The 14867-nt window shown below is 31.1% G+C and overlaps 1 protein-coding gene across 1 annotated transcript; it reads left to right on the forward strand.

Moving 5' to 3' along the window:
* The first annotated feature begins 9340 nt into the window (after positions 1-9340).
* On the forward strand, positions 9341-11914 carry LOC119642963 (nucleoporin Nup37-like). The gene is made up of 4 exons (XM_038042298.1): positions 9341-9412; positions 9736-9870; positions 9932-11279; positions 11508-11914. Exons 1-3 carry the CDS (start codon positions 9341-9343, stop codon positions 10532-10534), a joined length of 810 nt encoding a protein of 269 aa, XP_037898226.1. The 3' UTR covers positions 10535-11279; positions 11508-11914.
* Positions 11915-14867: the final 2953 nt, after the last annotated feature.

Raw genomic sequence — 14867 nt, forward strand, 5'->3', positions numbered from 1 at the left:
GGATGTGCTGGTTCAGCTTTTTTAATCCCTGAAGGACTGGGAGACGTCTTTTTTTTATTTACATACCAACCAGGGACGAACCGTCAGCCCAGAGAGCCACGGCCGCTATGACAATGGCAGCGTTTCTGTTCTTCTGTAGCGCTGTAGTAAGATATTTAAGAAGAAGTAAAAGTACATAAAAGAAGCAAAGTTTTGGAAAATAAGTTAACATACATTAAGAGTAGCAAAATACCTTTGGTCAAATTCAAAAGGATTTTTAAATTGAAATTTGGCGTTTTAAATATTAACGAAAACAAAACATTCACATAAGTAAATATTGACGAATGAAGTTGGAGTTAAGTGAAATAAGTCTACAAATGGCGAAATAGGATTTGATAAACAAACTGTACTCTCTAAAATATACGGTTTTAAGCAGACCGAGCAAAACCAAAGAAAACCGTACAAAGCACAGATTTTATTTATGTACATATATTCGTAAGACGTATGCCTAATGTGACAGAAATGAAAATATGCTCAAATGCCACATTAAAGGAGGAAGAGACATTGGAAAGTGTTCTATTATTTTTTAAATGAAAAGATAAGTTAATTTGTTTCTTTATTTCTTTTTATTTCTTTTTTTATAGTTAGTGTAATTTTATGATTAAGAACTAACCGATTCTAGTAAGTTTTGAATTTTTTTTTATTGTGAGACAATAAGTTACAAAAATATGAAAGCAAGTTGAAAGATGTTCTCTGAGTAGAAGATAAGAAGTTTTCATGAGGCTGGGGCAACTAAGTGAATGTGTGCGCGGGTGTGTAATCACGGATGGTAACTTAACATACAAATATGTACGTTTATACTTATTTTTAATTATCATTATATTAACATTGTAATTTTGATTGATTGTGGAGATAGGACGATTCGGTCAAAAGAAAGCGTATGTTTGTGAAGTACCAATCGTTTCGGTCAATTTTGAATAATATTATATTTTAATCTGCATTTATAAGTTTGCTTTAAAGGTACGGCTATGAATTTGGTCATATATGAGAGTAATTCAAAAATAATTTGGTCATTGAATTTGGTCATACCTGAGAGTAAGCGTCGGTATGTGTTTACAATTGAAAGTAATTTAAAGAGTTACTCTGTATTTGTTATCAACTGTTGCATTGATGACAGCTACAAAGGAACATTTACGTGCAAAACCACTTTTGTGAAATTAATTTTCACTTTAGTGCGTGGCGTAGTTTTGCATCTCTGTGTTTTCCACTTCTGTTAACATATGGCGTTATTATTTAAATATTTGAGGCATCTCTATTGCATGACAAAACTTGGTATTTTTGAGATTTGGTTGTGTTTTGCAAAAAACCCCTGCTAACGGTTTTTTCATGGCAACACAAAGAAATTTGCAAGTTTGCGAAGTGAATGGTTATATAGTTATTGCTGATAAGTGAAAAAAAAGTGAAAAAGAAAAATTTATTTAAAAAAACTTTTAAAAAGAGGAGAAAATTCAATTCAAAAAGTGCCATTTTAGAAATCCAAGTCTTGCAATCCAATATCTAAAATATATCATCGGTTTTGCTGGTCACTTTTTATCGCAGATGTGAGTCAATTTATTTAAATCTTTTGATATTTAATTTCTTTGTGGTTTTAAAAATTTGGTTAAACGATTTTTTATGTGGTTTGTGTATTTAATAATGGCAACAAAATTTTTCTAAATTCCGAAAAAAAGGGTTATTGATTTTTTATGCATAAGAAAAGAAGCCATGTTTCTTTCAGAAAAATTTAGAATGAAATTTGAATTGAATATTTGATTAGACATTTTCTTATTTTTTTAATTTTTTACAACACACTCGGATTATTTGCATTACAACAACTAGTCTATTAATTAATATGATATTCGCCATTCTTCCTTGCTTAGAGACTTTGAACATACACATGTGTATATATAACATATATGTATATATATATATATATATATATATATATATATATATATATTTTTACATATAAAATATATAATGTAAAAAATACTGGCGTCAACAGATTTTTTGTTGCTTTTGTAAACCCTTAAACTTTTATATATTGAACAGTTCGGAAGTTTTTGATTTGTTTGGTCTGCCGTTATTATCGCTTTCACCATTCTCAGATTTTTCAAAATTAAATTTTTGAAATTTTTATATAATTTTAATTTATGTAATTCAGCAAGCAAAATTTTATTTTTTAAATAATTGATGAACTAATGCATTAAAATTTTAATATTTGTAATATTAAGGGGATAAATTATGTAAATATAAACGTGATATAAAAATGAAAATATTGAACAAGCTTGCGAACTCATGTAACATTTTGCGAAAAACAAGAGGTAATCGGATTTCACTTATAGAATATATTCATAGAACAACTTATTTCTCAATCTTTGGGTGCTGTTAGATGGTAGATTACCATTCCGAATTAGGACCATATCTCCCACTTTAAGGTTTCCGTGGGGATTCTTCTATTTATATCTTTTATGGACTTCCATTACATACTTCTTCTTCTACATTCAGGCAAAAACATGATGCAAGGCGTTTAATTTATGTTATCTATTGGAATAACATAATCGCATGTCAAAACGTCCCGCTCAGCGAGAGTTAAAATTGCATTCCCATTGAAGAAGTTACCTGGGGTTAGTGAAAGCTGATCATTAGGATCGTCACTCGTGGAACATAACGTGTTCTTTAGAGAAACGTTCGAGCATACCTTCATATTGAATAGCAAGATATGATTGTACGGGTTTACATTCTTCTTGAGTCAGAATAATATATGTGTACTTAGACCATTACGAAGGGGGTGATTTTAACCATGCAAGTCTATCTCACCATATTTCTGAATGGCGTTACTCTTTAGCCGTAAGTCCTCGAGTGGCGAAGTTGTTGTTTCTCGACTTAACTGAGACTAGTTTGCCAATCGTTTCAATTATCAGACTTGTATCTTTTGCACAAGCTAGTGAATGCCTTTATTTACCATCTCCCGCGAGAATTTGAATTAAAATGAATTATTGTTTTATCTGGTTTAAAACAACTAGAATTAATGATGAGAATTTTATCTATAAGTCGTTGACTTTGAAGAGACTCTTTAGCAGTTGATGACGGTTCTAGAGTATTCCTTTTAAGGCAGAAAAAATTCAAGAGATTGATGAGAGCTCTAGAAACGTTTTATTATATATTAAGAGCTACAATAAGTAAAAAAAAAATACTCTAAAATTTAGACACGATTCTGATAATAGAAGCGCCATTTATTATAAAAATACTATATGATATATAAGTATCACTTAGTATATAAGTGAAATTTTAACTCACTTAAAAAATGTAAAATGGTAACAATAAATCAATTCAAATTTAATTAAAAAAATTAAACTCTATTTTATTTATATCTACAATATTATAACTTATCTTCACATTACATATTTTCTAATTTCTATGAATTGTTATGTAGTTCTAAGTGTAATTCATCTTGTAGATTTTTGTCGAGACGTTGTAAGGCAAATTCAAATGAATTCGATTGTTTCGTGTTGAAAATTTAACTGCACATTTGCACATTTATGTGATGGTGAGTGGATGTCGTTTGTTATAGAAGAAATTTTGGAGCTAATCGGACTTTTATATCTCTTTTATTTACTTTAGTTCGCGGTATTTTACCACGTTTTCGCTATTATAAATTTATGTATTTAGCTCGAAAAAGAAAGCCTTCGTATTAAATTTTACTTCAAGTCAGTTGTTAAGAATTTTCTTGTTAGCGGTCTTTGAAATTGTCCTACCTGCCTGTCCTATCTTAGATTTTACACTAAGTTGATCATTGCTTTACGTTGATTTTCATGTTTCTTTTCAGGTTCCTCGTTGTAATTATATTTATATATTTATATTATATATTATTATTATTATTATTTATATCTGTTATATTTATATATTTATTTTATATTTTATTATATTATTATTATTTATATCTCTTATTATATTTATATATTTGCTATACAATGAATATACACCCGAGTGGGGCGGACATATTCCACACCGCGTTCACTGGTTGCCTCAGAAAACATTGTTATCTGGGGCATAATGCCAAAAAGGGGAACAAAAAAGAAAGGTGTGGGATACCCGTAGAAACAGCTAAGCTACGACGAGCGAAAGAAGTTTTGAAACGGAACAAGAAAACGAAGAGCAAACCATATCTTTGTTCGGTATATGATTTTTTGGCAAAGGAAATAAAAGCAATGCGGCAAAACCCAAAATTATATAGATAAAGAATTACTTCAGATAGAATTATTACAATTAGAGAAATAGAAGTAAAAAAAGAGAGAGGAGAAGCGTTGTTCTTAATATTTGAATTTCCACACAAAACTTGCTAAACTAGGTGGTAATACCGTTGTCGCGGTAGCCATTACCGAATTTGGTTTTACAGTTTTTGATTTTCCTCGTCTCTTTCTTCATATGGTACCCAAATTAACTAAGCGAATTCCGAAGTTCATATATCGGTAGCTTTCTTTGATTTTACTTCCTTTCTTTTTTGTCTTTGCTTTGTTGTAAAATATTTTTACGCACATTTCTCTTCACGCGGCTTCTTCTTTACACGCGGCTCCTAAGGGCATTTGTTGGACGTCTGGTACCAGAAATTAACTCAAACACTTTTGCTTTTTTTTTTTTGAAAGTATTTTTATTTAAAAATTTAAAAAGGATATATACATAATATCATTTTGTTCGCAATACATTCATTCAACTACTTATTCGGCTTTAATTACAAGTTGAGCTAATGTAATGAAATTTATTTTTTCTTTTCTTTCTAATCTTACAGTATTATTTTCCAAATTTACTTTAAGGAACACTCCATGGACAGCATGGTCTTAATTAAATGTATTTTTATCAATTCAACATGTGAAAAAGTACTCCTTTTATGCTAATAAATTTTTCGCAATCTTACATGTGTTTACGTAAATTATTTCCCGGATAATGGATTTATATTTCTTTATACTTGAAACCTTCGAACTCTCTTCTCATTTTAATTAATGTAACAAAAGTTTTCTTTTATTCATGTGTTTTTATTCAAAAACTAAACATATTCTTTCCTCAAATCGATCCGTTCCACAACGGCTTTTATTTACTTAATTTTCCTTTTTTTTTCTTTTATATTTTTTTGCGTTCGCGATTTTGTTGACGGTATTCTTTCCTTATACATCGACCAAAAATTTAAGTTAATTTATTGTTCAGCCATTCCGTTTTTTACAAAAACCAAAATATACTTCACTTAATTCGTAAACAAAAGTAAATAGTCTTTTTCCTCAATACTGGATGAATTTACGTACATTATTTCCCACCAATTCTCGCGATCGGACATTTTCACACCACTTCTATTATTCATGATTTCTGGCTGAGTTCTTTTTTTTCTATTTATTTAATTTCTTTTTCCATTTATTTTAGTTTACTTTGTCGATTATTCTGACTCTATTCTGACAAAAAATCAAAAACCAACTCCAAAAAAGAAAAAAAAACAAAATTCTTCGCACCATTTTTCCCTCTCCCTTCTCTTTTACATACCTAACGGCTAGCCGCTACTTTGCAAAACAAAACAGAAATTCATGCGATGTCGCATAACGGCATGCCGTTATTTTAACATTCGTGGCAAAAGCAGGCTGACAGACACGCTCCCTGAACTTTGTTCGCGGACATTACACATTTGCTGCAGATTTGCTTGCTGTCAATGGTAAGTTTACGTCCACTATTTACAGGAAAATTCGGTGATCATTATAGTGTTCCATGACACAGATCATCACAACAGATGCTGCCAATCTGCGCACCGCCAATATATTTGTAAATTTATCTATATTATGTGTACATATCGTACATATTTATATTATATATTTATGTTAAATTACACCTATTTAAATTTATATTACATATCAATGTATCTATGTATATATCATATTACTGTATTTTTTCCATAATAAATATATTATTATTATGTTATTGTATTATCATAGTTAATTGCTATTATATATGTATATTATTTCAAATATTATTATAGCGTTAAGCTAATTTTATCAATGATGTAGGCCTACTGTGGATGCCAGCCATTTAAAGCAATTGACAATGTGCCTACCTTGGTGGTACGAAAAACCGTGAAGCCACAAAGTGGAGAAAATTAGTTGACGACGGCCTTGTGATTTCGAATATGGAAAAATTAATCGTAAACGCTACAGGTGAAATGCATATAGAAGTTTAATTAACGAAAGTTACTCTAGGAGATTTAGGTGAGAAGATTGGATGAAATGGTGTGGATAATGTCGTGTGGATAATGGTCAGTACAAAGTGTATAAATGCTTAAATGTTTAAAAATACATTTAATTTGCAATTAAATTAACTTCCTGACCAGTATAAACTTTGATGAAAAACTGGACATTTTTTTTTATAATTTTAATATTAAGGGTTATCATTTTTTAATTAAAAGAAAATACAATTACATGGGCGCATTTAAAATAAGGGTAGAAGCGCACCACAGAGAAATCTTTTACTGCTTTTCAAGCATCGGTGTGAGTTTTTCTTTGATTCTAGAACTTTTAGCCTATTTGCTTTTGCATGCTGTTATAATAATAATGTTAAACCTTAGTTTCATTATCAGATTCGATAGAACGCAAAAAATTGTTCTGCATCTATTAATTGAGTTGTTGATTGTGGTTTTCTAGATCAATTGAATTTCGAAGCCATTGCCATCAGCGGTTTTAAAAACAATATTTCCTTTACGCGCTTAGCCGAAATTTGTAGGTTGTCTTCCGCTACATTAGATTTGATCTCTACCTTATTCCCTTGTTTAACCACTTCGATTATTATTTTATTACTGCTTTTATCTTAAAGAATTAAATCCAAAAGTTGCGAAAAAATGTCCAACAATATTTCTTACACTTCGGGCCAAAGCCAAATCGCCATAGGAAAATAAACGACATATATACATATATCTATCGTACCCTTCGAGCCATGGTATACATACAATGAGTCTCATTTATACTGGATTTTTTCAATAGACAAAAAATAAACGTCCATTGTCCAAACATAAAATATTATTCTACTGTTTTGGATTACTAATAAAAAAGCAAACAAAAAGACAAAACATTATTCCAGTAGACAAGAAAATTGTTTAGAATGCGAACCGTAAACATCGGTTTTCAGATTCCATTGTTTCCAATGTGTATTTCATCTCATTTTCTTTTTGATTTCTTCTTTTCTTTTTATGTGGTTTTCATTTACTTGTGCCTGCACTGTACATCGTGCATTCACTACAATATATTATTTGCCTTTATTAAATAACGGCAATGATACTAATAAATTTGTTACGTTTTACTGTACATTTACCGCTTATGTTTCCCGATTATTTTTTCATATATTCAGTTAACCTAAAAGTAAGGTTAAACAATTCTTCCTATTTCACTAGAATGTAGAGAACTCTTTTAACCCAAAAGAAGATGGCGCAAAAGCACTAGATGACATCCTCTAGATTAAATTCTGGTTTTAAGCGTAATCACCGTTAGATTTTCATTTTACAAATTTTTAAATTTGTACGCCGGGACATAAGTAGCCAGCATATTATTATAATTTGTAATACATCAAAGATATACTTGGGTCATCATTGCAGCGGCGGAGTCAACACGAATCCAAAAAGGCGTAGATCTATTGTTTCAAGAAATAATATAATTGTTGGCTTAGTCAATTTAAAAAATGCAATAAAAACTACCTTACTTACACATTATCTTCTTACAATTAAACAGTAATCTTTCTCCGTATACAGTCTTTTTCTACTGGATATAACTTTCCATCTTATAAATTTTATAAAAAATATGCGAGTGGCCAAACAACTACGATTGATTTAATGCTGCAACAAGTAAAGGCCAGAACCCTATTCAAAGCGCAAACTAGAATTTGCTGGTGTGTTACGTAGAACAGGGGTAAGGAAAATATTGCTTCTTTTTATCAAAGACTGCATAAGTGACGCGCTATTATTTTTAGATCATTGGTTAATATTCCATTGGTGATATGTGCACTTTTGAGTTTTGGTATTGTATTAACGACAGGTAATTATCCCATAAAAACGGAGTAACGCCTCGTTGTTGGCTGGAAAGGGAAACCTTGTTGTACCTCGTCTGATTGCGAAATTAGAGGCAAGTAAATACCTTATAAACTTTAGTGGCGTTTTATATAACTTTACTTTGCAATAGGTCTGTTTTGGATGATATGGAGAAAAAGGGAATACTTTATTTAGATGCTCATAATGTTGATAATAATTTAACAGAAGTGGTAGATCCAGTTTTATAGCATATTTCGCGCAAGCAATTGCAGACCGCGCAGCGAAAGGATTAGAGAAGTTTGCTTACAAAAACTTTGCTAAAACCGCCGAACTTCGTGATGCTGAAAAGATTCGTCCAATTTTCAAAGGCAATGATGGAGCAAATTGGCAAAAAACAGGTCAAATATAAAAACTTGATTGGATTGTCTAACTTTACCCGAAATTGAATTACTTTTACATAATTCTTAGCAAATAAATTTGGTAAAAATCTTATTCGCTGTTTTATTTCTCACAGGGTAGTAACCGATAAAAACGAGCGTTCATTACACGCTTTTCCGGCTCGTTGACGACAATTCGAATGTGAAGCCCAGCGTAATTGTCACGTTATAAAATTTTTTGATGTATCAGTTATTAGAATTTTGGTCAAACAAAAATTAATCACTAAGGAAATGAAAATTCGAGTTCATTGGTGAGTCAGAACAGCTTTAAAATAAGCATAAATATTGATCACCGTATTTGATATTTGCACAGTTATAGAACTTTCAGCGCAAGTGGAAAGATGATTGATATATCATGAATAAAGTATGAGATGTATAAGTATGTGATGAATAAAAAAACTATATCTTAACCATGTTTGCACACAAGAAAGTCTTTACAGTAAATCATTTTTCCCCATTTAAATGTAAATGCACTTTAGTAGAAAACCATGCATTGTTAACAGAGAAGCATGCAATTCCATGCATTTTGACGGGAAACTCTACACTTTAACCAGAAAACTATGAACAATGAATAATTTTATTTTGCTTTTTCTTCATGGCAAAGGTTTAAAATGCTATTGATATATTTCAGGAATTTATATATTTATCATTATCATAATTAATTTATCACAGAAATAAATTCTAATAAATGATAATTCTTTACACTATTTTCAAAAAAATGATAATTCTTTACCCTATTTTCTAAAAAATGATAATTCTTTACCCTATTTTCAAAAAAAATGATAATTCTTTACCCTGTTTTCAAAAAAATGATAATTCTTTACCCTATTTCAAAAAAATGAAAGAAACCTCTTTCCACATAACTTATACCAAAAAAACTGTACCAAAAAAACCTATACCAATACGATTAGTAAAGTTTGGCAACCGGCTGTGCATAAAAAAGTTACCAACTGAAAAAATGAAAAAAAACTCTTTTTCTAGATATTCAAATTATCTTTAATGGAAGAATTATATTATATATTAATCTGAATATTTATTTAGCATTTAAAATTTTACAGAACCAGGTTTTGGACTCATATATAGCCACGCCAGCTAGTCGAGTGTATTCTAAAATTGCTTCCAACTCTCCTTTAAACTTCCAATACTACTTCATTTTTAGCATAATTATCATAATTTACGTAATTTTTGTTATCAGCGGTTTGTAGACGGTATTTGTGGGACATGACCGGTTAGCAGAATTACCTGTTTGTGAAAACTAATGCTTTATGTGAAATCCAAAAATTTTTGATACATTTGATACATATACATTTTTTCTTTCTGTGCATTGCAGCACATGAAAATTTTATATTAAGCTTTGTGCGCTTCCCGGTAACTATGACATAGGATTGTTTTTCAGAGGCAAATTGTTTATCTCTTTTCCTTTAAACAGGAAGAAACGGAAAGTGAATCATTTTTTTGGGAGAAAGTAAAAGATATTTACCATGAAACCCGTTGCCATGCTTTGTGTTTTACCCCCGATACTTCACTTATGATTATACCAAAAAATGTAACATTCTGTGCAGCAGGCTCAGATTTCTTGCTTCGAATATTTCGTACAGATCTTCAAAATTCAGACACAGTACAAACATTAAAAGGTCATACCAACTATGTTAACGAGATTAGCTGGAGTAATAAATGCGAATTTTTGGAATTAGTAAGTGATGACAATTCGTGCAAAATCTGGTGTTTTGAATCAAACTATGATAACATCATTACATTTTGTTTGTCATCGGCTGGTATGTCGGTAAAGTGGCATCCCGACGACCCAAATAAGGTGATGGTAGCCGAAAAAAAGGGTGTCATACATATGTACAATGTGCGTTCACAGCAGTCTGTCATATCTGTTGAATGTCCAAAAATTCCATTATTGACTGCTGATTGGGCTCTAAATAATTATCACATTATTACTGCCTTATCCAATTCTTTACAGTGTATGATACATGTACCGATAATGGTACATACGCCGACGAAAAATATATATTTTCTCTCATAAACATAAAAAAGTATTTTATGAAAGTATTTTTTTAGCGTGTACCGAAAACAGTACATGTAACTTTAGAAAAGTACCTACTCATAAGTAGCTTGGCGGGGAGTCCGTTCGATAACTAACTCTGTTGTGGACTTGCTTGCTTTATTGTCTTTTCAACAAGATAATAGAAGCTTCCTGCAAAAGTGTCTGCCGAATGGCACAGCACTGCGTGGTATATTTTCTGCTTCTGAAACGTGATTGGTGATCTCCAACTAAAATTAAATGGGCCAAGTTTCACTAAACATCTTGACATCTTACGCTGGTGAAGATTATGTGTACCTTTGATGTCTTTACCCCTCCTATTCTTATGTAATATTTACGCAATGTGGCGTCGCGATTATTAATATAATAAGCGTGATAGGTGGAAAACGAATCATGTGGAAGAGAGAATAACTTGCATGATAAACGAAGGAAGAATGACATAAGCAGTCAGTCTTCTTATTATTCTTATTCCGCTATTATTTTGAACATAATTGTATATATATATGTATATATGTGTTCATATGAGGTGTAGATTAGAATTGAGTAGAACATTAGTTGAATTGTAATTCTAGAGACTAGACATGTCACTCATTATTAGCTCGGCAAGCGATTTGCCCCACCATCCAATCATTTACTCATTCAGTAACTTGTTCAGTGCAGCAGTCAGTCAGTCAATCATTCAATCGCGCATTTATTTTATTTCATTGTATTTACTATGTATTCGTTGGTTCGTTGATTCGTTCGTTTTTTCGTTTCCTACCCAAAGGGGCACGCATTCAGTCAGTCACATAGTCAGTCGTTAATCGGTCTGTTAATCGTTTGCAACAACTTCCTTAATGTCTTACAGTAGTTCGCGGCGTGTTTTTTTTCTTCTCTTTTTTTTATGTTGAGTTTTGTTTTTTTCTTTTTATTTTAATTTCTCTCCTCGTTTTATTACTTTGATATTTATCATTAGCATAACGCCACTACGGCAAAGTCATTTCCGATTACCTGCAACATCTTTTAATAGATTTGTTAAACGTAACGTTATAAATAATGTGCCAAAAATTAAATTGAACATCGAACGATCGATTGGGCGCTCGATCGTTAAGCGGATTTCGTATGCAAAGCATGAAAAGAACTAATTTTAATCATCGCAGAACCATTGCAGTCAGCGGCCGGTTGGCAAATGTGAACTTTGTCCTCTGCGCGGAGGGTCTTCACTGCAGTGTTAATATATTTGTGGAATTACAAAATTGCAATAATTCTCTGGGTTCAATATGTGTACGTGCCTTGGAAAAAGTATTTATTTAATTATTTATTTGATTTGTCTTTCTTTTTAAGAAACACATTGCGTCTCTTGGCTCTTTTTTTTTTTTTTAACTTTTGTTTCATGCTGCCATCAGTGGCAGATTTTGAAAGACTTCTTCGACTTGCATTATGAGCGGAAGTGTTTATATAAATTTATTGTTAATGTTTTTGTTTTCTTTATCACTAAAGAGTCATTGTATTCGTGTTTATGATTGATTAATTTAACGCTTGACGCCGCTGCCACATGTTGAAGGCAATTCTGTTCTCTCTCTAGTCTCAACACATGTTTTCATTTTTTTAAGCTTGCGAACGGCTTTTTGTGAAAACATAAAGAAATTTGATAAGAAGAAATTTGTGTGAGTGAGTGAGCAAGTTGCAAAAAAATTAAATACAGATAAATAAAAATAATTGAAAAGCCCAGAAAAAAAGATAAAAAATTGAAGAATAAACGTTGACATTTTTTTTTGCAATTAAAATCATAAAACTTCACAGAACCTCGCTTCCTCGCTTTTTTTATTACATATTCGCGTCTTCTTCTCTTGTTTTTTTAGAAAACGATAATGTAGGACATTCCATAGAAAACGTTATGATTCAATCGATTCCTTTTTCTAATAAACTTGAGCCCAATGATGATTTGAACGAATTTAATGATGAGGACCTTTTCGAAATGCCAACAGATGAGGCGGATAATAATCTATCATTACTCCTAACAGAAAAGGATTTGAACGACAAATGGTTATTTTCAACATACACAATTTCATAATTCTTATTCTTGAAAAATTCTTCAGACAATTAACTTTAATTGAGTAATGTGTGGTCTAAGCCAGTTATTTGACATGTATAGCTTTTCGATGATTTGTGTTTGGCGTACACGATTATTGCCAAGGGCATAGCTCCTTTTCTTACTTTTAAGGAGATAAATTAAATGAATTCATTCGTATGCTTTGACGATTATTGTCGGTAAATGTAAGAAATGGCAATTGCTTTGCATAGATTGTTGTGTGGGGAAACGTTATTTTAAATATAGTCCGAAACAAAGTTCTCAAATAAGCATATGACCTCTTTACTATATTGCAAACCAAACTTAGCCTCGATGAAGAATTTCGAGGGTACGCGATAATACCGCTAGACAATCCTGCTCCTCTAAGATAATAAAATAAAGAACATTAAATGAATTCGAACGAATTCTTTCAACCCACAACTAAATCCATTATGTAAATCGGTGAACAACGCTCTTGGACTCTTTCAATAATTTTTATTACATCCAAAATGTCACGTTTCTATAATTTAAAAGATTCTTCGACTTCGTTACATACCACATCAAAAGTATTTTTCAGTTTCATTTCAGTTGAACACAACTTCCTGGGACTATTTTTCAGCTTTATTTCAGTTTGACACAACGTCCGGGGTTATTGTTCGGTTTGGTACAACTTCATGGAATTATTTTTCAGTTTCATTTCACTTTAACACAACTTCCTGGGATTATTTTTCGGTTTGGTACAACATCCGGGGTTTTTCGATGCAATAAGAAAAACACTTTTGAATCATGATGATCTAAGCATTTTATTTCCATTTTCCTCGTATCCATGTTGTGTAATTTCCATTGCTTTTTTTTTTTGTGTCTCTTTTATTATGATATGATTCGGATGAATATAAAAGTTTTGTATATAAGCCACCAAAGAATCCCATCCGCTAGTAATGGCCTTATTAGTGTTACAATTGATTGTAGTTTCAGCTTTTTTTTCTAAATTTCTCAAAATTCATATTTTGATGCCGATATATGACATGTGCCGGTTTCCCAGCATTTTAACAGATTCCCAATATAAATAGAACGAAGGAATATAGCTATATAGCGAACATTTGTTCATGCAATAAAATCTTCCATCTTCTCAACATTATATTAAAATTATTAGAAACTGTCAAAAGTGTGTGTGCCGCCAGTTGATATTGGTTTACATAAATATATATACATGTACATCCATATATAATATAAATATAAATATAATAAAAATATAATTTTATAAATCTCTATTATAAACATAAGCACGCATAATCAATACATTAAACTGCATTTCGCACTTGATCCATTTATATCTATCTAAGATCTATCTACATTTATATATTTTAGTATAAGTATTTCTCTCTCTGCAAAGAAACCTATTTAGTTAAGGGCCTCTGATTCCGTCGAAAAGTAATAATCAACGAAATAAAATTTTAAAACCGCTTTCTAAGACGGTTCTAATAGTTTATTGGTGTCCGAATACAGCAGTATACAGCGAATCGAAAAATTAAACGAAATTAAATTAAACGAATTAAATTCTTAAAAAGTCATCATTATTTACAGTTTGTCTATATTCAAAGCTATACGGAATCCTTCGACTTCGAGATGGAGCACCATCAACAAATTAAGGTATATCATTACAACACCCGGCGAAAAAACTAAAATGTTATGGGTACCTAGTCATATCAGTGTGTTGGGAAATGAGCAGGCTGATCGAGCGGCGAAGTATTCTGCTTCTGCGCCTTTAATTAGGGATGATGTCATAGAACAATTGGATTTTCAAAGATACTTTGGAAGAAAAGTTGCAGTTACTAAGTAAGTTTTTGTGGAATGCTGTTGTTGAAGGTATATCTTATTTAATTATATATACTGGGCAGTAAGAATACTGCAAAACTTACTTAAGGAAGCAACATAGGATATGCTCTTTTTACTTTTAAGTTAAACAAACTAATAGCCTTCAAAAATGTAAATGCAAGAATAATCTTGTAAGCTTTAGTAATTATTACACCTTTAGAATTGCAGTTTAATGTCATTATTGACTAGAAAGTTCGATTAAAAAGGCTAATTCTTCTAAATAAATTTACAATTTATTACCTAAACTTCAGAAATTTAACTAATTTAACTGATCTGGAATAATTAAAACTTCATTAAGGACTTTAGATGAGCAGAATGAGGTTATCCAGGACTATTGGTTGGAAATGATCAAATTTATAACGTAATTTTAACAGCATAGGCTTTTATTAA

This window comes from Glossina fuscipes, unplaced genomic scaffold (genome assembly GCF_014805625.2).
Source record: "Glossina fuscipes isolate IAEA_lab_2018 unplaced genomic scaffold, Yale_Gfus_2 303, whole genome shotgun sequence".
NCBI classification, from domain to species: domain Eukaryota; kingdom Metazoa; phylum Arthropoda; class Insecta; order Diptera; family Glossinidae; genus Glossina; species Glossina fuscipes.